Raw genomic sequence first — 26,513 nt, 5'->3', positions numbered from 1 at the left:
TAGTTGGCAGTCAGCATGTTAATAGGAAACTTCTACCATTCTTTGGCAAGAATAATTAATTACATCTGCCAAGCATAATCACAGAACATGAAACCTGATAATATCAAATTGATAGTGTGGTTTTGGTCTCTTCTAGTCATAAACCAGATTCCTTGCTCTTGTAGCCTCAGCTACTGGTTATTTCTGCTGAGTTTTGGTGTGAAGAACATACAAATTGCATCTGTTTTCTGTCAATTTGGTATGTCTGGATTAGACAACCATAACAATTGATATAGAATGTGGTATTAAATATCAGGACATGCTACTTGTCCAAAAAATCTGAAGCTTTATACATCAACCAAAGCTTAACATGATTGATTTCTTGTTGGTCTTTTGCATTTGGGAAACAGTTATTCAAAACATAAACATAAAATTATTTCATATCCTACTGATATTTTTAGACTGAGAGTGATCTTAAAATGACCATCTCCTAATTTTTTGGTAAAATGAGTGCAGTCATATTCATTGAGATTTAGGAAGTACTGCATTGTCAATGATGATGACTCCAAAAGTAGCCTCTCAGACTTAATGGTTTCTATTGATACTATAGTTTTCAACCATTTAATCAATGTAAAGAGGTGGACCATCTCTGGTCTGTCACTCCTGATTATAATGATGGGACCATATGCATTTCTTGTTTTTCAAAGGATTTTAACAGAAACACAAATCCTGAAATCCCTGTCCTTCCTCCACTAGTTGATAGTGTAAAAATATGTTGTTTATATTAAATCTTTGTTGTCTGCACCATTGTAAATTTTTATTACAATTGTTTTATTCTTTGTTCAAAACTTAGCTTAACTTTAATATAACCTTAACAGTTGTGACTCAGTGTTCTTAATACATTGCTTGATTTAGTCTCTTAATTTCAAATCCTCTCATTCAACTTAATTCCCTCCTTAGTCTCAAGGCTGCAAATAAAATTTATCACACATGCACAAAACCATCAGAACTAAGAAATTGCCTCTGGCTGGAGCCAATCTCTTTGTCTGAACAACTGGCATTTTTCTAAATTGAATTCTGAAAATTTATTTGATTTCCGACTGCACCATCAAAATTCGTAGATAGGAGTTGAATATCCTTCCAAAGAAAATGCTCAGCAAAACACAGAACTTTCCTTTCTTACTTATTACTAAATCTAGCAATGCAAAATTTCTATTCTACAGTCGTGGCTACTCAATATTCTAGGACACATAGATTCAATTTTTATGAGCAGTGCATTGGTAAATAGGAATCAGGCAAATTATCTGACAAGGAAAACAATTTATTCATACTTAATGAATGTACAAAAGGATTAATACTAAAACTACAAGTTAATTCAGGCTCTATACTTCAACAGCAACTTATGTTTGGAAATACAATTAATCCTCTTAAGTAAACAACTCTCTTAAAAACAACGTGTATATGGTATTACTTTAGCTAACACTTAGTCACATACAGAGCAATTTTACACATGCTAAACAAAAGGCAGGCTTAGCTAAGAAAACAATATCAGCATATAAAATTTTCACCTTAAACTAATGCTAATTTTTCTCTCACACAACTGAACAAGATAGTTCAATGAATAGCTTAATTCCTACAGTCCTCAAGTACTATTAACATGAAAAAAATCTTTAGACAAATTACTGTTACAAATTCTGTCTCTAGTAAAAACAATACATTAAACCTTACTTTGAAATAGTCGTCTAGTCCAATCTAATATATTCTTGAAACACCTTCCTCTGTTTCCGATCTTGATTATGCACACGGGTACCTTTTTCAGGAATTGATGAGGTTACTTCTTATTTTTTTGCCAACATCAGGAAACTTGGCAGCATGAAAAGCCGGTAATAACTTCAGAAAAAAACTCAAAATGAGTTATCTCGTACTTCTGGCATCTATTGGCTGGAATGTAGAACTCTGACCTTGAATCGGCGCAACTTTCCCGAACCTGGATACAGAACAGAACGTAGATGAACTTATTCTGCCACAAACATCTATAATGCCTCTCCTTCTGCGTGGCTCTCCACCTGAAGACGATTCACCTCTGCTAAGATCTACAAAAAATCCCGTTGACAGCTACGAATCATCTCCGACGACGATTAGCAAAAGTCTGCTACGACTCTCTAACCTCTGACTTCGTTGTTGTAACTCACTTCCGTAACTGCGTAACCTACATCATCATATCGCCATCTCCTGTTTCGGCTGATGCCTCTCCCTTTTATCTTGCTCATTTGACCTTGGGTTCTGCTACATTTTTAATTCCTTGGGTATTTCCCAGGTCTTCACCCGCCACCTTTTTCCATCGTTGCGTTAAGGCGGGAAACCCCCTTACATACTTGACCTTTGCCATAGTAATTGCCTTAGGTCATAAGTTAATCCGTCTGGAATATTTCTTTGTCTGAACTTTCTTTTGTCACAATTTAATTCATACTTAACTTTCTTTGTTCTTTACAAAATTTTGGTGTTACATTATTTAAAAATTCACTAAAAATTATTTCCATATTACTTCCATATTCACTAACATTAAAAAAATTGCTAATTAACCACAAGTATTTAGTATTGATTTTCTTTTTCCAGTAAAATCAGTATATAAGGTATTTTTGTATAAAAATCCTTCTATATACGATTTTACAATAGAATATAAAGTTCCATACAGTTTATATGCTTGCTTGGTTAGACTTGCATAGAACCTCCATGAAATCCAAAGATTATCACAGGAGACCCCCACTAACCACGCAATATCTACCGTCCTCCACGTGAATGCATTCACCAACAAAGCACTCACAGTAGTCTCTGGAAACTCATTCAACTCAATGAGTTGAATGAGTTTCCAGAGATTTGTTCAACTCAATCACCACTCTCCAATTGAAAAATCTCACACTCTTGTTAACTGCGCTCTTACTCAATTTCCAAGGATGGTTCTATTTATTCTATCCCTTCTAGCCAAACAATGAAAAATTTCTTGTGCATCAGTTCTAAAAATCCTTATAGTAACTTAAGTTTTTCTATCATAATAATAATATTGTATGATGATTCCACGACTGTGAGCCCCTTTTACTGGGAAGTATGGCACCATTGTTGTGTCCCCTTTTTACCGTCCTATAATTGTTAATTCCTCTTACAAGTTTATATTTTATCTTGTTTATAACAAATTTCTTACTATACGTGATATCACCCAAATACAAGGTATCTAAGCTCTTGCTCTCCTTAGTATCCTAAAACATTTATATTTTTTAGCTGCGCCATTTAGGATATTTAGTTCATGAAAGAAAATCAAAACAAGAAGCAATTTCTTAAATATGTTTAGGTGTGAAACAATTATGCAGTCATGACCTTGAAGTCGCAACTCAATCCCCCCCCCCCCCCCCACGCATGGCTAGATTCGTACGTTGTTACAAGCAGTGCATTGGATGGCAGTTTCAGACAACTGAGTTTTCAATGAGCAAAAGTTTATTATACACATAAGCACAATACATTACATTAAAAATCGTTAAAACTTATTCAATACTAAGCTGAGGCAATACTAGCAAAACACAAATGATAGGTTCCACGCATGGCTAGATTCGTACGTTGTTACAAGCAGTGCATTGGATGGCAGTTTCAGACAACTGAGTTTTCAATGAGCAAAAGTTTATTATACACATAAGCACAATACATTACATTAAAAATCGTTAAAACTTATTCAATACTAAGCTGAGGCAATACTAGCAAAACACAAATGATAGGTTATAAAATTCTATGTGGGAAGGGCGATTATGCCGCTACAAAAGACTCCACACATACGATAAAAGGATATCCTCGCAAATGTTAATAATTGACTAAAACTTCTCATCTGTCTGAGCACAATATTATGAACACAATTAGTTTACACACGTTAGCTCACGAGAGTAATATGAGTTAAACAGTCCTATCACTACAATAGTAACCGCATTCGATTCTTCAGACAAAATATAGATTACATACATAAGTTACTAGACACACGATTATTTATCTATTAACACTGACAAGCTTATTCTCTTTCTATTCTTAAATGCACTCAAGTCCTAGTTAAACTCTTGTTCAAGTCTTTCAATAGATTGGTAACTGAACTACAATCACAGCTACATAAGATTTGAAATAATATAAGATTTTACAATAACGTTTGATAAGGATCTTCTATGCTAGTCTTTGCTCTTACTCATCTGTAATTTCTGAAGACATTCTTCTGTAGTGGACCATATCTGAGATTTCTCGGATCAAGGTGGTCCTTCACATCTTCAGCACATCAAGCTTCTTCCAAGGAAACTTGGAACAAAAGTTACTACGGGTACCTACTTCTCCACGGATTTCCTTTTTTTGTCAAGAACACAGTTGATATAACAGGCAGTAATTACCTTTCTTCTCAGCTCTACGATGTCCCTCCTTTCTATAATAGGCAAATAGGACCGGAATCCCGCTTATTTTGTTCCTTGTCATGGTGGAAAGAAAGAACTCCTGACCGTCACTCAGGAAAACCACATAAGACAACCCATACGAAGACTGGAGAACCAAGAGAGAGCCCCGTGAGGGGGGGGGGGTTCCTAACCCTTTTATAACATGACCCTACCAGCACCTTCTGCAATTAATCCCACTGATGTCTGGATACGCTTTCTGTGACCAGTTAGGGTGGCGTTTTTCTGTCAAATTCCCACGGGCCGTGTGCACACGACTGACTCATGGCGATGTCCAAAATCGGGAACTTTGACCTTGAACCTTACCTTGTTTCTTGCTAACCCTATGAGTCATTTATTAAACTTTATCAGCTTACCAAATTTTTCTAAGAATTGACATAAACTTATAATCCCTTGTTTCAATTGTTTAATATAAAGGGTTAAGGTGTTGTACCACCTTAACCCAGTCCTGAAGATACTTTCAGGCACAAACTGTTTTGCTCACACTTGGATAAAGGATTAAACTAATATAAACTAATATAAACTTTATATTAAAAAAAAAATAATAAATTTGTTTAACAGCGAGCCTTTACGTGCAAAATTCTTATGACCAATATTCTATAATTTAATTATCTTATTTTCATCATATTACAACATATTTTCTTATGTGAATTAACAAATACTCTCGGTTTTATTTCACACCTTAGATGCAAGTGTATTTCTTTTTTTATTAGAGGTTCCTACTTGTTAAATTGTGACAAAAATTAAATTCCTTTTAGGAACTTTATTAATCACAAACTTTAACACCCCCGCTGCCATTTTTTATCCGTGCTCGGGACCAGCACACTGACAAATCAGACCTATTGCTGGAGGGACCATCTTAAGTATTCCTGGCTGTAATCCATGTGTGTGTTCATGGGGCTGGTTCTGGGGGACAAAAAACCAGAGTTTCTGGGTGAAAAACCCCCTATCTACTGGCTAACTCGCCTTTTGTTGAAAGAGACCAGATAAAGGTTCCTCGTGTCACTGACAGAAATCGAATCCAGGTCTTTCCAACCAAAGGGCTTCGTCTATACCGACTGAGCTATGGAGGTTCATTAAAATAATCTGATGGATTATCTTAATCAGAAGTTCAGTGCATCCATAGCCTTAAATGTCAAAACAGTAAATAAAAATTCCAGATGTCCAACGGAATGAAATGGCTCGATTAGTTGGAATTATAACTGAAGCAAGGCCAAATTAATCAAGCTTAAGCACGCTCTGGAACTATCTGATATCTACAACTGTAGAAAAAAAATAAAATAAAGAAAATTCATGAACTGCCACATTCCATGTTTTCCATTAATTTACTGATTCACAGTGCAGAGTGGCGTAATCTCTGTTTTCCACCAGCGCACCCCATTCTCAAACTTTATAATAGTTTACAAAATGAATTTGGTATTGGATGTGCAAGCCATTCATTACCAATCATCAGGAAAAATTACGTAATCCTCCTTTGTAGAAATATCTCAATCTACCATCATCAGTTACGGAGTTGTTATAGTAAGAATACCGCAAGGATTAAATTAATGTAGTTTTTCTATTGTATTCTATCTTTTCAACCTATCAGCCAACTTCTGCAACCCAGATTCTCAATATGTCCTCATAGGGAGCATTCCATAGACTTGCTTATCATTTTGGTTACTTGTCTCTGAATCTCTCCTGCACCACTTCCTCATCCCTAAGAAACCCAGGTGATCAAATCAGTGCACAACAATCCAGATGTGGCCATATCAAAACTTTATACAGAGTAGTGATAACTTCCTATCTCTACTTGTTAGAATGTTCTTCAATAACTAAGTAATCCTCTGAGGTACCTCGACCACCTTAGCAGTATGCCTTCTGTACTTCAACTCACCCATTCACCAACATCCCCAAATCCCTAGTTTCATTACGTTTCTAATAACAGTTTCTTCAACATAGCACACAGCTTGTAATATTTTCACCCAGAATGCATAACTACAAACTTTTCCATGTTAAACTCACACATCCATTATCTTTTGTCCATGCTTTCAGGTTATTTTATCATCCTGCAAGCTCTACATTGCTTTGATTAATTGTTACATTACTTAATTTTGCCAATAAACAGCTGAATATTTTACCTTCAGATCAATTCCTATATTATTTATGTACAAATTAAACAGCAGCAATTTAAGCACAGAGCCCTGCAAGACACTGGTAGTCACCTGCTTTCTCCTGAATTCTGCTCCATTATATATTACTCTTCACCGTCTGCTACCCCTGTATCCATATTAGCTTCATGTCCATTTCCAGTTGGTGTAACAGAGTACCATGTGTGGTATCTTGCCACATGCCTTTGCAAAATCCGGCAGTATCATCATAACTATTCTCTTTATTCAGATTGACCATCACTCTATTAGAAAAAAGTAAATTACCAAGGCATGACCAATCTTTCACAAAGCCACCCCCATAGATTATCATATTATTACCCACTCTTGAGCTACTGATTTATCTGTAGTGGTTGAAAGGATTAAACCAAAGGATTCCTTTTGAAAGGATTAAACCAAGTATATAATTTCTTGGTATCTTTAATTTATGTTTTATCCGTAAGTTGCTACCCGATTCTTGAGATCTTCTTTATGCAATAGAACTATTTTACGTTCCTTCCACTCCCTTGGTCTTTACTAGAGTTGAGGCTTAAGTTAAATAGCATTGTCAGAAGCAGTGCCAGTTCCTTTGCATATGCTTGTAATAAAAGATGTGACATCCCATAATCGCATTGGCTGTATACTTGCATTGATATTCTCCTTTATCCTAAGAACTTCCATTTTATCAACCTCTATTCCCACGTCAGTTCATGCTTTCATCTGTCATAGCAACATCTTCATTTGGATAGTACCACCTTGTGAAATGGTGTTTACTAACTCAGCTTTATTTTTTGCTTCTGTTACCTCACTACCATTAGCACTTAAAGTTATCCTTCCATATTCTTTCTTCCTTTTATTTATCTGATAGCAAAACAACTTTCTGAGATTTCCTTTGGCCTACTCATCTGATTTCTTCTCATAATGTTAGTTTACCTTCCTTACCATGCTGATCTTCTTGATTATGCCTTGTACTGCTCAAGAGTGATGATCACCTCCAAAACATTTTATATTTTTGTAGCCCCTGCTTAATGATACCACTCATCCATCTAACTCCTACATGATTTATCCTCCTGACCTTGGGTATACAGTCTGGTATTTCTTCCTTCAGACACTCCTTGACCATCTCCCATGCACTGCTAACATTCTTACCTTGCAGATGCGTAAGCCATGGTACTGCTTTGAGCTTTTCATAATTACCTGCCCTCTGGTTCCATGCACACCTCTTCTCAATTGAAATTTCTATCTCTTGACCACTCAAGTCAAGACCAAATGATCACTCTGCTTAACTGGTGGCAGTATTGGGTACCTTGGACTATGACTTGATCTTCTGATCCTATGACTATTCTCAAATCAAGAGTTCCCTCATCACATGTTGTTTCAAGTAAATATCCCTGAGGTAAATTCCATTTCTCTCCTGCCATGTAATCTTTTCTCCTTCCATTCTTTCTTCCCATTGTTGAAGTTTCCCATAATAATTACTCATCCTGTATTCATGTTAGTTTGATAATGCTCATCTTCCTCAACATCCCTTGCACCATCTCACACCAGATGGCTGCAGATGAACTGCCTTTCACATCTGTCTTCTTGCTGATGACCTTTCTACTCATTTGACTGCAGTTCATCAGCAGTACCTGGTACCCTTCTCTCCTCCCTGATAATATATTTATCTGCTTATATATTTAAGCAGATATGCTTAGGTCCCCAATAACCTTTACACCTTGAATGGACTGTCACATTCCATTTGTCACTTGAGAGAATGGATTCTGCATTTTTTAGTCATTCTCACTCATTCACCTCAGGTGTGTGTATATACACACACCTGCATCTCTTCCCTGGTAGCTCTAGTTTCTCTGACTATTAGCACTTAAGCCATGAGTTCCCTTTGCACTTCCACTCTCTTTCAGTGAACATTGCTTTCTCAAGATTCCCAAGAAGCCCATTATATAAGTCGTTCCATCCATCTTATTCGGCCCATAAGTCAATGCGTACACAATCTATGCATTGACTCCTTTGCAATCATTGGCCTCTTCTATCATAAACATGGCAGCGAACTTCACATTCTTTGCCCTCACACTGTTCTTTTTCACCTCTTCCAATAACACTTTGTATCTTCTCGCATACAATATTTTTTGCTTTTAACATGAGTGCCTTTGTTATTATGGCATTGGTGCTCATTTCTTCATCATCATCAAATTCCTAAAAAAGTTACAGGAAAATGTTACACCATTACTAACTTCTGATCACCAGTTTTTCTCCAAATTAATCTGTTATCTATCAAGACTCCGATATCAGATCTTATATTTGTCTTTTAAGCCACTTTTTACTGTACCAATCCATCTACATTTTGGTCTTCCTTTGGGTTTTTTTCCTACCAACCTGGCAAAGAACATTGTTTTGCTAATCTTTTCTATCCCATTCTGTTTAAATGACCACACCACCTGAGTTAAGCTCTACTAACACATTCTTGAATGCTAACAATGGCAAGATCTTTCCTAATATCCTCATTTTTAATATGAAACTGCCATTGATGCCATCTGTTCACTCCACTAATCTTTCTCAAAACTCTCATACCAGAGGTCTCTAGTCTTTGGTCACATGTTTTATTTCTAACCCAGCTCTCAGATCCATAAGTTAAAATGGGTTTAAACACTCTCTTGTACACAGCTAATTTAGTGTTCCGACTAATTTCTTTCTTATTCCATTGACTTCCTACCATACCAGCTTTACTAATTCTGTTATCTATTTCCATATTTAATTTACCATCTTCACTAACTATTGTGCCTAAGTAGTTGAAATGTTTTATTTGTTGTATAGTGTCACCATTCAGGATACAGTTGACGTTTTCAATGTTTTTGCCTATTTTCATTGTCTTTGTCTTTTTATTGCTGATTTTAATACTAAATTTATTACAACAGTTATTTAATTTATTCAGATAATCTTGCTGATTTGTAATGGATTTATTCAGAAGTATAAATCCATTACATCTGCATAAAGTAAAGAGGTAAGGTTAACATCACCAATTTAGTTATCAGATTTAATACAACTTTCCTTCATAATGTTGATCGATATAGATAATGAATAACAGTGGAGATAATGTGCACCCTTGTTGCACACATGAGTTTACCTCAAACCATTTTCCTATATCTCCTTCAATTCTAACTGCTGACTTCCAACTCAAATAGAGACTATATATTGCTTGATATAATGTCCCATTTACACCATATAACTGTAGCATGATGAGAGACAAAAATAAAAACTCTACTGGTTTATTCAGAAGTAAATAATCAGCATAACATCTGCATAAAGTAAAGAGGTAAGGTTACCATTGCCAAGTAAAGCAGTTCAGTCACCTAGGATCAATGATCACTGAAGATCTAGACTATTTCGAAACCATTAAACATAGAATCAATAATGGATGGATAACAATGGGCAGACTACAAAAAATATGGAATAATAAAAGATTAAGCAATTTAGTTATCAGATTTAATACAACTTTCCTTCATAATGTTGATCGATATATTGTATCAAGAATTACTATTCAGAAATACAAGCAATAGTGAATTACAAAAATATGGGAACAGATCAAATAGCAATTAAAAAGGAGTTATGCAAGGCTGCCCATTGTCACCATATTTATTCATCCTGTACCTAAAAGAAGTAGTAGACGAAGGACTATAGATGTGTGAAGGCATAACTATAAATGGAAGAAATATAACACATTTAAAGAATGCTGATGACATAATTATCACTACAGATAGCCAAGAAATATTAGAAAATATCCTGACCAAGCTACATCAAACAAGTAACAAATATGATATGAAAATCAATTTTAGTAAAACAAACCTAATGGTAATAGGAAGAAAAAGGGAAGCAATCCAAATGAAAATAGGAAACAATAATATAGAACAAGTAAAGCAGTTCAGTTACCTAGGATCAATGATCACTGAAGATCTAGACTATTTCGAAACCATTAAACATAGAATCAATAATGGATGGATAACAATGGGCAGACTACAAAAAATATGGAATAATAAAAGATTAAGCAAAGAATTCAAATTAAAGATATATAAAACAATGATAATTCCCACAGTACTCTATGGCTCAGAATGCTGGATCTTAAGGAAAAAAGAAACTGATAAACTCAATGCTTTTGAAATGAAATGCCTAAGAAAGATCAATAGAACAAACTGGACAGAAAAAAAAACAAATGAAAAAGTCAGAGAAGAACTTAACTTTAATGACACAATAATTACAGCACTAAAAAAGCTGGTTTGGACATGTTTCTAGAATGAACCCAGAAGGACTACCAAACATACTATTAAATGGTAGAATTGAAGGGCAACCCAGCAGAGGAAGACCAAGAAAGAAATGGATTGACAACATTAAAGAAAGTATCCACTTAAACTTCATCAAAAGACAGAAAGAAATGGCAAAAATTCCTCTTTGAAGAACTCAACCTGCCATGAGCGGAAGAGACTAGAACTGTAGCATTTCTGAAGAACTTTCCTCTTGCCAACTTGTCATATGTCTTTTCAAGATCAACAAAACTTAAATAGAAATCCTTGTTATATTCCCAAGATTTTTCAACTATTTTTCTTAAAGTGAAAATCTGATTCTGATTTTCAACCTCTATTTGGCCTGAATCCAGTTTGTTCTTCACCAAGCTTCCCTTCTACAATTTTCCACTTCTGAATTATGCAATGCAGCCACTATAAAACTTTTTATACTTCCATATTTGAGCATTTCTGGCCAAATTTCATCTACTTCAGCTGCCTTTCCATATTTCAGGTTTTTGATGACTTTTTCTGCTTCAAGTATGGATATGTATTCCTAACTGCATTCCTGTAGGGAGTTTTCTACCATCATACTGACATTGCTTGTTTCATTTAGCAGTCTTTCAAAGTAATTGCTCTGGACATCTAAAATATTATCTTCAGTTTTCATGTCACATTTATCACCTCTGATCTTTTTCCTCCATTTCGAAGTTTTTTCAATAGCCTCCAGAATATTTTCCTGATATTTATTTTCTTTTTTACTTGCAAGGAACTTTCAATATGCTTTCTTCTTTTCTTTTGCTGCCTCTAACTTCCTGAGTCCACCATGGAGTTCTGATTTTTCTATCCTTATAGACAACCGCACCACATGACTTTCTGGCTGAATCAGTCAGTGTTTTCTTCTGGATTTGCCATTGAATCTTCAAGGTTTGGTTCTTGTGTTCCAATTCTTTCATTTTTTGATCCCGTAATGCTTGTTTATTTGAATCTGTAGTTTGCCTCTGAAAGCTTCTCAACTTTGATTACTTTTAAAACTTTCTTACACACTATTCTTCTCAATATGAAATTCAATTTAATCCTGCTCAAAACTAAATAGTGTCACTTCCTATTTCAAATCCTCTGAATACTCTTGTATCTTGAACCAATGGTAAAACATTGCTATCAACTATAACATGGTCAATGAGTCTTTTCTTATTTCTTGCATCTCTCCATGTGAATTTGTGCACATTTTTATGTTGTAACATGGTGTTAGTAATAACTAATCCATGTTCTGAACAGAAATCCAGCATTCATTTACCATTATTATTAGTGTTGTGCTTTTCTTCAAATTTTCTCAAAACATTTCTATATGTCTGGTAATCATTTCCTACTCTGCTGTTTAGATCTCCAACAAATACTAACTTTTCCTTTTTCATTGAGCAATCTGCCTTCTATAATGCCTCAAAAAAATTCCTTAATTTCTCCCTTGCTGGAACCTTCTGTGGGACCATAAACACAAATAAGTCTCATTGTCTAGTTTCCCATTCTGATATTTGCTCACTTCACTCTGCTTGATAATGTCTACACAGTCCTCATATTTAGTGTTGAATACTATAGCTTTTCCCTCTTTTCTGTAATTGTTATTGCCAGAGTATAACATTTTGTATTTGTTGCTAAGAAAGATCTCACCTGTTTTTGTCTTCTTTGTTTCAGTCACGCTTATGTCAATCTGCTACTTGTCCAATTCTTCTGCTCTAATCCAATTCATTAGTCAGCAAAATCACTTCTCAAACATATTTCACAGACAACACCTCTCCTTTATAAAACAAATCTGGTCCTATGGATATATTAGATATATTTTTAGTGCATAGGGGTGCTTAAGGGTCAGAGCTGTATAACTGAGAGGAGACCTCCACTTAGCCTTTAAAGGAATGCGGAGAACCGACCAGGGCTTCTGACCTAATGTCCAATCCTCACCTTCTCGTGGTGCACCCTGTTGGGTATCTACTTGGATATTGAACGGATGAGGATGGGCTGGAAATTTGGGATTTAGCCGACCAAATTGTATTCTTATTGGTTAAACCAAAATACAGAATGATGGTACAACAAGACAAAATTTCATGCCGGCTGGGGCGTCGCCCGGTTAAACAAGGCCCCCATTGTTTTCGCCAGGGAACCAGGGCGAACAGCGAAAAGTCAGCTACTGGAACAAATCTGAAAATAAACCCCAACTCAACATCACCAGAGTTAAAGATCGGTACTATCAACGTAAGAAGCCTGAATGGCAAAGAAATGGAGCTAGCTGAGGAATTAGATAAGTACCAGATCGACATAATAGGAGTGACTGAAACAAAAAAGACCAAAACTGGTGAGATGTTTCTGAGCAATAAATACAAAATGTTATATTCAGGCAATGACAATCAAGGAAAAGGAGTACCCATAGTATAGTATTCAACACAAAATACGAGGCTAATCTTCTTGAATGGCAGTCAGTCTCAAGTAGAGTAATGTGGGCAAATATGAGAATGGGGAACTGGACAATGAGACTTATTTGTGCCTATGGTCCCACAGAAGGTTCTACTAAGGTAGAAGTGGAGGAATTTTTTGAGGCTTTAGAAAAAGCAACTGACACAATGAAAAATGAAATGTTGCTCCTTGTTGGGGATCTAAATAGCAGAGTTGGAAATGATTGTGAGACATACAAAAATATTTTGGGAAAATTTGGAGAAAAGAGCAAAGTTAATAATAATGGCAAATATCTGTTGGATTTCTGCTCAGGACATGGACTGGTTATTACTAACACCATGTTCCAACATAAAAATGTGCACAAATTCACATGGAGAGAAGAGTCTAGGAATAAGAAAAGTCTCATTGACTATGTTATTGTTGATAGTGATGTTTTCTCCCTGGTGCAGGACACCAGAGTGTACAGAGGATTTGAAATTGGAAGTGATCACTATTTAGTCTTGAGCAGGATAAAATTGATTTTCATATTGAAAAGAATAACACGTAAGAAAGTTTTAAAGCGAATAAAAGTTGAGCAGCTCTCAGATGTGAGCTGTAGGCTAAAATACACAAAGATTATTGAAGAAAAAATGAAAGAGTTTGAGAACAGGAATCAAACCTTGGAGATTCAGTGGCAAACTCTGAAGAAAACATTGATTGATTCAGCCAGAGAGGCATGTGGTGAGGTTATCTGTAAGGATAAAAAAATCAGAACTACCTGGTGGGCACAGGAAGTTAAAGAGCCAGTGAAGGAAAAGAAGAAAGCATACCAAAAGTTCCTGTCAAATAAGTCAGCTTGTGCTCTTAGAGAATATAGAGACAAATGCAAGAATGCTAAACACTGTGTAAAACTAGCTAAACAAAAGTCATGGGAGGACTTTGGCAAGAATATAGAAAATAAATATCAAGAAGGTGGCAAAATATTCTGGAGGTTGTTGAAGAAGCTTAAGAATGGAGGAAAGAGTGCTGTAAAAGGAATTAGAGATGATAAAGGTGACATGAAAACGGGAGAAAAAGATATCCTTGAGGTATGGAGTAATTACTTTGAAAAACTGCTAAATGAAACAAGCAGTGATGACAGCACAGTGGTAAAAAACACTGACCAGGCATGCAGTCAGGAATACATATCCATACTAGAAGTAGAAAAAGCCATCAAAGGCTTGAAATGTGGAAAGGCAGCAGGAGTAGATGATATTCGACCAGAAATGCTGAAGTATGGTGGTATAAGAGTCTTACAGTGGCTGCACTGCATAGTTCAGAAAGCCTGGACAGAGGGACGAATTCCCGATGACTGGAGTAGAGCTCTCATAGTACCCATATATAAAAAGGGAAATAAAACTGAATGTGAGAATTACAGAGATATTTCCCTACTGAGTGTTCCTGGCAAGATCTATGCAAGTATACTTCAGAAACGGTTGAGAAGAATTGTGGAAGAAAAGCTTGGTGAAGAACAAGCTGGATTCAGGCCAAATAGAGGCTGTCAGGATCAGATCTTCACTTTACGACAAATAGTTGAGAAAGAATGGGAATATAACAAAGATCTGTATTTAAGTTTTGTCGATCTGGAAAAGGCATATGACAAGGTGCCAAGAGAGAAGCTATTCAATACGCTGCAGTTATATGGTGTCAATGGGGCATTATATCAAGCAATACTTAGTCTTTATTTGAGTTGGAAGTCAGCAGTTAGAATTGAAGGAAGTACAGGAAAATGGTTTAATGTTAAATCTGGTGTGAGACAAGGATGTACATTATCCCCTCTGTTATTCATTATCTATATGGATCACATTATGAAGGAAAGTGGTATTAAACATGATATCAAAATTGGAGATGTTAATGTCAGCTCTTTGCTTTATGCAGATGATGTTATACTTCTAAATAAATCTGCTACAAGTCTGCAAGATTCTCTGACTAAATTGAATAGCTGTTGTAATAGATATGGTATGAAGGTCAGCAATAAAAAGACAAAGACAATGAAAATAGGCAGAATCATTGAAAATGTCAACTGTGTTGTGAATGGAGAACCTGTGGAACAAGTAAAACATTTCAGCTATTTAGGCACGATTTTTACTGAAGATGGTAAATTAAATATAGAAATAGACAACAGAATCAGCAAAGTTGGTATGGTGGGAAGTCAATTGAATAAATTCATATGGAATAAGAAAGAAATTAGTCGGAACATTAAATTAGCTGTGTACAAGACAGTGTTCAAACCAGTTTTAACTTATGGATCTGAGAGCTGGATCAGAAGTAAAACACTTGACCAAAGACTAGAGACCACAGATATGAGAGTCCTGAGAAAGATTATAGGTGTGAGCAGATGGCATCAATGGCAATATCATATTAAAAACGAGGATATTAGGAAAGAACTTGACATTGTCAGCATCCAGGAATGCGTTAGCAGAGCTAATCTCAGGTGGTATGGTCACTTAAACAGAATGGGCGAGGAAAGATTAGCAAAACAAGTGTTCTCTGCCAGGTTGTCAGCAAAACGACCCAGAGGAAGACCAAGATGTAGGTGGATTGATACAGTACAAAGTGCTTTAGACGATAGAAATATAAGATCTGATAATGTTGGAGTCTTGACAAGTAACAGACTAATTTGGAGGAAAATTGTAGATAGGAAATTAATAATGATATAGTTTTTTTCATGTAGTACTATCATATCCTGTACACCCCTTGAGGGTACATGGCAGGAATTTGATGATGATGATGATTTTAGTGCATTTAAATAGTGAGCATCATAAAATATATTCATTATAAAAAAGTATTCAAATAACTGACACATTAGTTATATAAACTGTCAGATAGTTCATTATCTTTTTCATTTATAGAAAGCTAGTGTCCACTAAAAGATCTTTAATTAACAGTTACACCACAGGACCAGCACCCATTTTTCCAGTGCTACTACTTTATCATCTATATCTTTGTTATGGGTTCTAGTGTGCCATGACTGTTTTTTTTTTTTTAATCTAATATTGGATCTCTACCTTCAAATGCTATTTTGTTTTCTTTTCTTTTCTTTTGTGATATCTTTAGATTGTATTTTTTGGCTTGTTTAATTCATAAACTGATTTTTCAAGGTCATTTTCATCATCCTGTAATATAATCTGATCATTTCCAATATAGCATTGTATTGATAACAGATCTTTTGATTAACTGGATTCTGTGTTTTGTTGTTTTCCATATTTTTAATTTGATATATATTGAATAGAGTTGGAGATAAACTGCATCCCTATCTAATACTTTGATTAATTTCAATCTCTTCTGTTAATTTATTACTTAACTGGAAATTTGTTTGTTTTTATGCAAAATGTTCTATAACTTATACTAAATATAATGGATATTGTGTTTTCATTATACTTCATAATTTTTCTCTATATTTCAAAAGCTTTCTCATAGCTTGTATAGGCTAAATGTGTCTCAAAATTAAATTCTTTTTTTTTCTTCTTAATTTATTTTAAAACATAAATATTACCTATACATTGAACTTCATGTCTAAAACCACATTGTTCTTCTGAAAGTAGATTGTCTGCAATATTTCTAAGTCTTTTCTTCAAAATTTATATTTAATAATAATAATTTAATTATATTTATATATTTCAACTTATATTTAATAAGCTCATTTCTCTGTGATTTCCACAGTCATCTCTATATCCTTTCTTAAATATAGATATAACTTTAGCTTTTAACCAATCTGAAGGAACCTCACATTTCCAATTTCAGTTATTTAACTTTAAAAATCTTTGATGTAAATCTCCACCATACTTCCAAAGCTCTATATTTATGCTGTCTAACTCTGTTGATTTTCTGTTGTTTTTTTTTAATACTTTGATGCTTCTTTTAGTTTTTCCACTTTAATTGGTTTAAAAAGTTAATTTTAAAAAATCGCAACTGGTAGCAATTTTGTGGGCATGTGACTTTGTGCGTGCACCGTTTTGATAAGGCGGCATCATGCTGCATGTCAGTCTCACAGGTGTACTAATAAGCTCCATTGTTGGAGTCTTCTGCAATGCAAACATTATGGAAAAAAGAGGTAATTGTGATCAAAATACTTCCAAGACTGAAAAACAGAGAAAAGCTATAACACTGGAGGAAAAATTAGAAGTTATAAAGAGGTATGAACTTAATGAGCACACAGTCGACATAGTCAGAGCTACAGGAATTTCAGAATCAACTTTAAGAACAATAAGAAATCAAGCAGAGAAAATAAAAGAAAATTATAAAAGCGCGACGAGAATGTCGACAACTAAGATAACACGGATAAGGGAACCAATTATGGAGAAATTGGAAAGGATGTTGGCCCAATGGATTGAACATGAAAATCAACGTGATGTTCCATTATCCACCTTGATTATCTAGGCTAAAGTGAAAAGTTTATTTGATGATTTGAATGCTATAGATCCTGATCCTAAAGTGCAATCTTTTGCTGCAAGTGCTGAGTGGTTTGAATGTTTCAGGGTGCAACATGGATTCCATAATCTCAAGCTGACTGGTGAGGCTGATGTTGTTGCTGCTGAGAACTATCCAGCAAAATTTCTAACTGTAATTCAGGAACATGGTTATTTGCGCTAGTAAGTGTTCAATCTCGACGAAATGAGGTTGTTCTGGAAGCGTATGCCTAGTAGAACATTTCTATCTATGCAAGAAAAGAGGGCCCAGGTTTTAAAGGACCGTCTCACTTTGCTGTTAGGAGGAAATGCATCTGGAGATCATAAAACTAAACCACTGATGGTTTATCACTCCGAAAACTGATGTGCACTCAAGGGCTACTCAATGGAGGATTTGCCTGTTGTAAGGCGGTCAAATAAAAGAGCATGGATTACCGGAGCTGTGTTTGAGTCCTACTTTTGCAATGCATATTATGACAGAATAAATGTACCCTTCAAAATTCTTCTGCTTCTGGACATCCTCCAAGCATCACTGAAATTGATGAGAATATCAAAGTTATTTTTCTTCCACCAAACACAACATCCCTCATTCAACCCATGGATCAGGGTGTTATTGGAACTTTCAAGAGTTATCTCCACAGAACATTTTTGCAGGTAGTGCAAGCTATATGTACCGATGGTGAAGATAAATCAGTGAAAGAATTTTGGAAGAAATATGATATAAAAATGGAAATTGACAACATTGATGTGGCATGAGCAGAAGTTAAGCAGTCCTGCATGAAGAGAGTTTGGAAGAAAATTTGGCCGAGTTTCTGATTCTAATGATTTTGATCTTGAAAGTGAGCTTGCCAACTCAAGACATGACATAGTTAAAATGGCAAAATCTGTTGGATTTGAGGATGTAGATGAGACAAATGTGGATGAACTGCTCGAGTCCCACTCATCAGAGCTCACTAATGAAGATCTTCTGGAAATGGAAAACAACATGAATGATGAAAGTCAGGAGCCCTTTGTTGCTGAGCCCATCAAACAGCCTTCAACAAAACAAATGACTGAATTTTTTAAAAACATTGACAGTGGCATCAGAATAATTGAAAAAAAAAATGATCCTAATGAGACTAGAAGCACCAAAGTTGCAAGAGAAGAAGAATGCTTCCTGTCAGCTGAGTCTCGACTGTTTCATTAAAAAAGTTGAAAATCATCGGATTATCATCCCAGGGACTATGTGAGTTAGCCATTCTCGTATTCACTTTCCTAGAAATCTAAGTTTCCAGAAGGGAAAATTCGGGTCTTCTCTTGCTGCAAAACAGGTGAATTGGACAATGAATAGATGCAATTAATGGACATAATTTACTTGCATTGGTTGTCTTGATGTAATCAAATCAATTTCATGCATTTAAAAGGATTAAAACAACTGACATCATTTGAAAATTTTAAAAATCCCTTCCCAAAGTAAAGTACTACTTATATATTAGAATTAGAGTTGCAAGTAATTGTCCTAATTTTAAAAAGTTAGTCTTCAAATTTCAGTTATTTGTCTTAACTCAGGGAGAACGATAGGTAATGAAAATTAATAAAAATCTTTTGTTGACTCATACGCTGTTAGAAAAGAAAAATTCTAATGTAATGGGAAATTGTCTTTTTGTTTAGCTGAATATTTCTTAGCAGATGAACTACTTAATTTTTGAATAATGGTCCAAAATACTGTCATTTTATAATAAGATAACTTCCCTACTTGTCATTTGAAACTTCATTAACAGCTTTGATGACATATTGCAGAGGATCTGTCAGAGACCTTATTTAGAAAATAAATCATTCTTTTATATATATATATACATACACACACACACACAAGCGAGGGGTCTAGAAATTTCTGATAAACATCTAGAATAAAAATGATATTAAAGCAACTGATATAACCACAAGAAAGAACATATCTTAAAACCCTTTAACCCCCATGTTTCATCAAATTGTAATAAATTGTTTTCTTTCTTTCTTGTGGTTATATCAGTTGCTTTAATATCATTTTTGTTCTAGATGTTTATCAGAACTTTCCAGACTCCCCATGTGTGTGTGTGTGTGTGCTTGCCAAAAATTTGAAAAGAAAAAAAAATTATATATACCATATTTGTCTGCATATAAGACGCACTTTTTTTTTTTTTTTTTTTTTTTTTTTTTTTTTTTTTTTGAAAATAGGTCTGAAAAACAGGGTGTGTCTTATATGCCGATATTCAGTTTTTTATTACTTTCATTTCTGGAAATTTTCTATGTTCCGAGTTACGTGATTTCTTTCTTGCTTCCTTGCGGTGTGTGAGAGCATTCCAGTTATATAGAGTTCAGCGGATGCCCATGCGCTGTCATAGATGATCACAGCTGTGTTCCTGTTCGTTTAAACTTTCCAATTATTGTCGCAGTTGTTGTGAACAGTGATAAATTTCTGGCATTAAATTTTCTCTAAATTTCTTGGCAAATTATGGCTGAAAAACGTCGGCATTGCTACAATATTGCATACATGCTGTTTTATCCTGCTGTGCTGATGGGATAAAATTGCCGCCACTATTGATTTTTAAAAGGAAGAAGCTACCCAAAGAAAAAACTGCTTAAAGGAGTGTTTGTACATGTTCACACAAAAGGCTCAATGGATGGAGGAGGAATAAAGTTATGGGTAGATAAAATTTGGTCTAGGCACCCTGTAGGACTGTTGAAGAAGCCTGCCCTGTTAGTATGGGATCAGTTTCGTTCTCACAGAACAGATGATGTTAAAAACTCAGTTAGCTGTAATTCCAGGAGGTCTAACTAGTCAGCTTCAACCTTTAGATGTCTGTATTAATAAACCATTTAAGGGATTTATGAAGAGGAAGTAGAACAGCTGGATGCAGTTTTCAGATTTTGAGGTCATGCCATCAGGAAGAAGGAAGAGGCTTAGCATTTCACAAGTTTGTGAGTGGGTCAAAGCCTCATGGGATGCTGCAAAAACTGAGACTGATTAAATCATTTAAGAAGTGTGACATTAGTAATGCACTGAATGGTACAGAGGACAATTTGTTGTATGAGGACTCAGATTCCGATTTAGAAGAGGTTTCAAGTGTCTTCATTTAGCTCTGGGGATGAATTTCTGGGTTTTGAAAGAAGATTAAAAGATGGGATTCTTTCCTAGTTAGATTAGGTATTTGTTGAAAATAGACCTACTTATTACTTTATATTTGAAATACCATAAATTCATTATAACATTCAGTGATAAAGTTTTTTTCCTAAAAAATGTGTACAAAAATGAGGGTGCATCTTATACGCCAGCAAATACGGTAATTTTTAATTATGGTTGGAGGTTATTATTATATTATTTTTTTTAACGTGTCTTGACTTTGTATTCTTCGAGATATAGTTCTATATTTTTGTAGCCGGTTGATTTAACACAAGGTAATGTATGCAATTTATAAAGTTATATATAAATACAAAATTCCAAATAAGATGTAAAAATCAGTAAGAAAATTCAGACTATTGAGTCAGTAAACTAAAAATGCATATAATTGCAAATCATAAGTCTTCTGGCTTAGCTGCCTTACTCACTATTTCAATGTTGTACTTGGGCATTAGTGGTAGCTACTAAATATATTAAGATGGTGATATATGATTCGATTCACATTTTATTTTTATGCTGTATTTTTACTATTAATATATAATTACTTATGAAAGCATTTACAGTACTTAGTAATGGAATTACTAAGTACTTAGTACTCAGTACTTATAGAAGGCATTTGCAATCTGCAGTTCTAAATTAATTTGATTTTTTAATGAAAAAATTCTAACCAATTTTAATTTTATTAAAAAAAACATGCATATAATCATTTTAAAGTATAAATATTAAAGATTCAATGGAACCGTATTTTGCGAGCTGCACCTGCAGCTCTCGGAATATTTGATTGAATAAGTGCCATTTTCATGAAAATGGCACTTAGCAAAAAAAAAAAAAAAAGTTGCAAACTTCTCTTTAGAGAATCAATTATTAGAGAATATAGACAAATGATTGTTGAAGTATAGAATATTATTCTTGCAGAAAGGAATCTTAACCCAAAAGCTGCTTGTTTAAAACACAGGGAAGAGGAAAAAAATGAAGAGGGACCAAAATTTGGGTTTCATGTTTTGCCAAATAGCATAGATAACTTTCCTCAACAACAGCAGCAGCAACAACAGCTTAGTACTTCTCTACAGGTTAGTACATCATTTTAAAATTACTAATTGTTAACACTAACATCATCAAATTCCTGACATGTAGGAGGTGTACAGGATGTTATGATAGGACTACATGAAAAAGTTACATTAATTCTAAGTTCTTGTCAACAATTTTCCTCCAAATCAATCCACCTAGATCTTGGTTCCTTTGGGTCTTTTTCGTACTATACTGGCAAAAAACACTTGTTTTGTGAACTTTTCAATTCTGTTTAAGTGACCATACCAGCTGTGCTAACACATTCCTAAGTGTACATCAAGATCTTTTCTTATATCCTCATTTTTTTAATATGATAATTCCATCTTCTCACTCCTCTAATCTTTCTCAGAGCTCTCATATCTGTGGGCTTTGTTCAAGTTTTTTATTTCTGAACCAAGTGCTCAGATCCCTAAGTTAAAATTGATTTCAATACTGTCTTGTAAACAATTAGTTTTAGTATTGTGACTAATTTCTCTTTTTCCATATAAATTTATTCAGTGAATTTCTTACCATGTCGACTTTGGTAATTCTGCTCTTTCTTTATATATTTAATTTGCCATCTTCACTAAAAATTGTGCCTAAATAATTGTAATGTTTTAGTTGTTCTATAGGTTCTCCATTCAAAATGCAGTTTATGTTTTAAATGTTTCTGCCTATTTTCATTGTCTTTTTATTGCTGATTTTTATACTAAATTTATTTATTTTAAAACTCCCTGTGCCTGCGGCGCCCAACCCCCCAAATCCCAGATTGGTAGGCTGGTTCTCCTTGAATTTTGAAGACTCAACACTCAGGGTAGCCCCTGAGTTTCAAAATGTTTCAAATAACAGTTGCAAGTCACTGTATTGGTGAATTGAGTGGTGAATATAGAGAGCTGTAGAGTAGGTGCCCTCCCTCGATGAGTCTTTGGACTCCCTGAAGGTGTTGCATAATAATAATAAATTACATATCCACCCTTAATTTTTTTTCTTTACTTTTGCACTCCTGATGTGACTTTATAGATTTAGAAATACAGTGGTGCCTTGGTTAACGACGGTAATCCGTTCCAGGATTACCGTCGTTATCCAAGGCGCGATTCCCCATAAGATTTAATTGAAAATCGATTAATTTGTTCCGGTCCTCCCCACAACCATAGTACATATTAAAAATGCAGATAAAACTCATTTAAAATGTCATAAAAATATGGTATATATCATTTATTTATTATACAGTATATGTATTTGCTACAAAAAAATTAACATTAATAAAATGAATTGTTCATGAAAACAGTTTTTAATTATCAATCTTCACAAGAAGGACAATTGGGCTCACTTTGGAGTTTTTTTTGACAAGTGGACCTGTAAAAAAACATGTCTAGGGTTGTTTGCTTCTGCCTCTTTTTTAAAATGTTTCTGAAAAACTGCATGGACTTTTCATTAAATAGATCTGCAGTTCTGATAACCTCAGATTTGTTTGGATTCCATTTCATAGCAACATTTTGAACTTCCTCCCACTTTGCCAAAACATTTTTGATTTCAGCAGTCGTAATTTGTTCTTTCTCTCCATCCTCATCTTCAGATGAAATTTCCATTTCCTTTTCTTCACATTGCTGCTTGAAAAGTTCTTTTAGCTCGTCAGTAGTCAGTTCTCGGTCATGCATCTCCAATAATTCTTTAACATCTTCTTCCTCTACTTCCAAGTTAAGATCATGAGCAGTTGCCACAATATCCTTTACCAATTTTTGTCCTTCATCTGAAGTTTCTTCATTACCAAAGGAAGGACACAGTTTCCTCCATGCTGCTTTGAGGCATTTCATTGTTACTTCTTGCCAAGCCTTTACAATTAACCTAATTGCTATGACAATGTTGAATTCTTCTTTGCAAAATTTTCTTAGGGTTATGTTGGTAGCCTGACACATTTCAAAGCACTTGGTAAAAAGTGCCCTGTGTAAAGTTTTTTAAAATTGCAATTATCAGCTGAGCCATAGGTTGAATCAGAGATGTAGTCTTGGGAGGAAGAAAAATCACCTTGATAAAATATAATTCCTCTGGTAGCTCTTCTTGTATGCCCGTTGGATGGCCAGGTGCATTATCCAGGGTTAAAATGGCTTTTAGAGGCAGATTGTTTTGCTCAAGATAGGCTTTGACAGTTGGTCAAAACAATTCGTGAATCCAGTCTCTAAATTCTATTCTTGTGAGCCAAGCTTTGCTGTTAGACTTCCACAAAACACCGAGATTGGATTTAGAGACATTGAACTTTTTGAATGCTCGGGGATTCTCTGAGTGGTAGATTAACATTGGTTTTACCTTGCAGTCTCCACTTGCATTTGCTGCTAAAAGCAATGTTAACCTATCATTCATTGGTTTATGCCCAGGAAGTGTTTTATCTTCTTTTGTGATAAATGTCCTGTTGGGCATTTTCTTCCAAAATAACCCAGTCTCATCACAATTGAAGACTTGTTGAGGTAGGTATTCTCCTTCTTCTATAATTCTTGTAAAGCTATTGACAAATTTATCTGCTGCTGCTTTGTCAGCACTAGCTGCCTCTCCATGTCTCACCACGCTATGAATTCCTGTTCTTTTTTTATTTAAAGTTGTCAAACTGCTACCTTTGAAATCGTCATCATCTACCTCAGAACTTGATCTCGAAGTCTTCTTTTTCAAATCTTGATAAATATGTTAGCTTTCTGACAGATTGCATTTTGAGATATAGTGTCGCCTGCCATTTCTCTTTCTTTGATCCAAAATAGTAATAGATTTTCCATTTGCTCAAAAAGAAGCCCTCTGACATTCAACCTTGAAGTTCCCTTAGCTACCATAAGTTCTTCTTTCTTACCCAAAATGGTTGATATTGTAGAATGACTGGTTTCGTATATTCGACTAGCTGCATAACTTTCACACCTTCAAGATGTTTTGCTATTATTTCTTTCTTCTGTTCAATAGAGAAAACTTTTCTGTTTTTTTTGTTGTTTTTTTTTTCCCTCACTAGCTTTCTTTTTGGGACCCATTTTGTCACACAGTAAAAAAAATTCACTCTATAAAAAAAGGATATGCAAAATACGGTATTATTACAAATTGTACAACACTAAGACAAAGGATACAAAGAACATATCGTCACCTGAAAATAAAAGTAAAAGTTAAAAAAAAAAAAAAACTTTTTGAAATAAAAGTTAACAGTTAAATTTGAAACCTGCAATTTTTGACTTAGTGCATTTTGCTTGTAAGGTGACGATATTAGATACAGCACTTACCATATCATACACTGATTAGCAGCTTATAGATACAATGATTATTATACAGATGAGATTTGATTTTGCCTTTTGATGGTGAACAAACAATGACACGCACCCGCTGATTTATTGTCTATATGAACTAACACATAAAAAATAAATGCTTAAATACTCATTTTCATCGTAAAATGCATTTATTACCACAAATTTTAAAATAAAGCACAGTACACTACAAGAAAAGAAACAATAAATGGAAAACGTAAACAGCTGGCTATGATGGGTCAAACATATCTGGGCTTCACAGCTATGCCACGTGGCTGTTCTCTATTTGATAATGTCTTCCCGCACATGGCTGAGTGCAATCGGAAAATTCTGGTTTTTTAGATCGGACAGAGGTTCACATAATCGAGAGAGTCATTAACCAAGAGATTTTTTTCTCACAACCACTTGTTGTTAACCAAGGCACCACTGTATATTCATCCTAATTTGAGAACCTTGGAATAGAAGACAATTTTGTTAAATGTGGTGTGAAAAAAATTTCTTATTTCGTCGAACTCATATAGCTAAGGAATGTGACCTACTGAATTGAGTTAGTTGCTTCATCTCCAGAATATGGATAGAGGTAGCTGATTGCCATTGCCACTGTTGATCTAGTTTATGTTGATGTATCCATCTCTGGAAGGATGTGGATGGAAGGGCTCATCTGCTATAGTAGTAATTGAATGTTTTTTTTTACTATAGATTATGTCAAAAGAATATAATAGCCATGATAAAATATAATGAAGCACTGTGGTTTTAGTTCAATTCTCACTTAAGCTGAACATAATAGACAAGTGTAATCATTTTCATATAGAATATTATTATGCTTCTGTTTCTGGAAAAAGAAAAGTTATAAATGAAGTATTTCTTTTTAAATCCAGTTATTTTTAGATGCCTTGTTTTAATTTTATATGCATTCAATTTTTAATATGTATTCCCTTTTTTAATAATATGTCTAATCATTTTCTCTTGTTTTTCAGGGATCACAATCACTTTTTGCAGCAAGTCATCCTTTGTTATGAGATCTGGCCAGTTTTCATAGATTTCATGGACGAATATAATTCAGTTGTTGTGGGGGGGAAGGGGGGAAATCTGTAAGATAGCAAGGGGGGGGGATGACTTTTATTAGAGATCATGATTATTAACATGACATAAGTCTAGAAGAAAGATTTTGTTGTGGTTTATGGGCTTCATTCATCATCCTAATATCACGATATGAAAATCATCCTGCATAAAATAATAATAAATTGCCCAGTATGCCTAGCTCATTTGTGATGGAATTATATTGCCTTCTGATTGGCATTGAACCAAACCAAATTGTGATTCTGTTTGCAGGTATTT

The 26,513-nt window shown here is 34.6% G+C and overlaps 1 protein-coding gene across 1 annotated transcript in view; it reads left to right on the top strand.

Moving 5' to 3' along the window:
- LOC150102819 (transcription factor 12-like) overlaps positions 1-26,246 on the top strand; it is a 269,580-nt gene extending 243,334 nt beyond the window's left edge. The window contains exons 13-14 of the mRNA XM_090399401.1: positions 21,775-21,929; positions 26,153-26,246. Of these exons, the coding sequence (XP_090255527.1) occupies positions 21,775-21,929; positions 26,153-26,194 (197 nt within the window). The 3' untranslated portion in view covers positions 26,195-26,246. The remainder of the gene's footprint in view (positions 1-21,774; positions 21,930-26,152) is intronic.
- Positions 26,247-26,513: the final 267 nt, after the last annotated feature.

This window comes from Typopeltis vanoorti, chromosome 10 (assembly GCF_054136105.1).
Source record: "Typopeltis vanoorti isolate ZY-2024b chromosome 10, IOZ_Tvanoo_1.0, whole genome shotgun sequence".
NCBI classification, from domain to species: domain Eukaryota; kingdom Metazoa; phylum Arthropoda; class Arachnida; order Uropygi; family Thelyphonidae; genus Typopeltis; species Typopeltis vanoorti.
The sequence above is the reverse complement of the archived record's forward strand: the minus strand, read 5'-3'. Positions and strand labels throughout refer to the sequence as shown.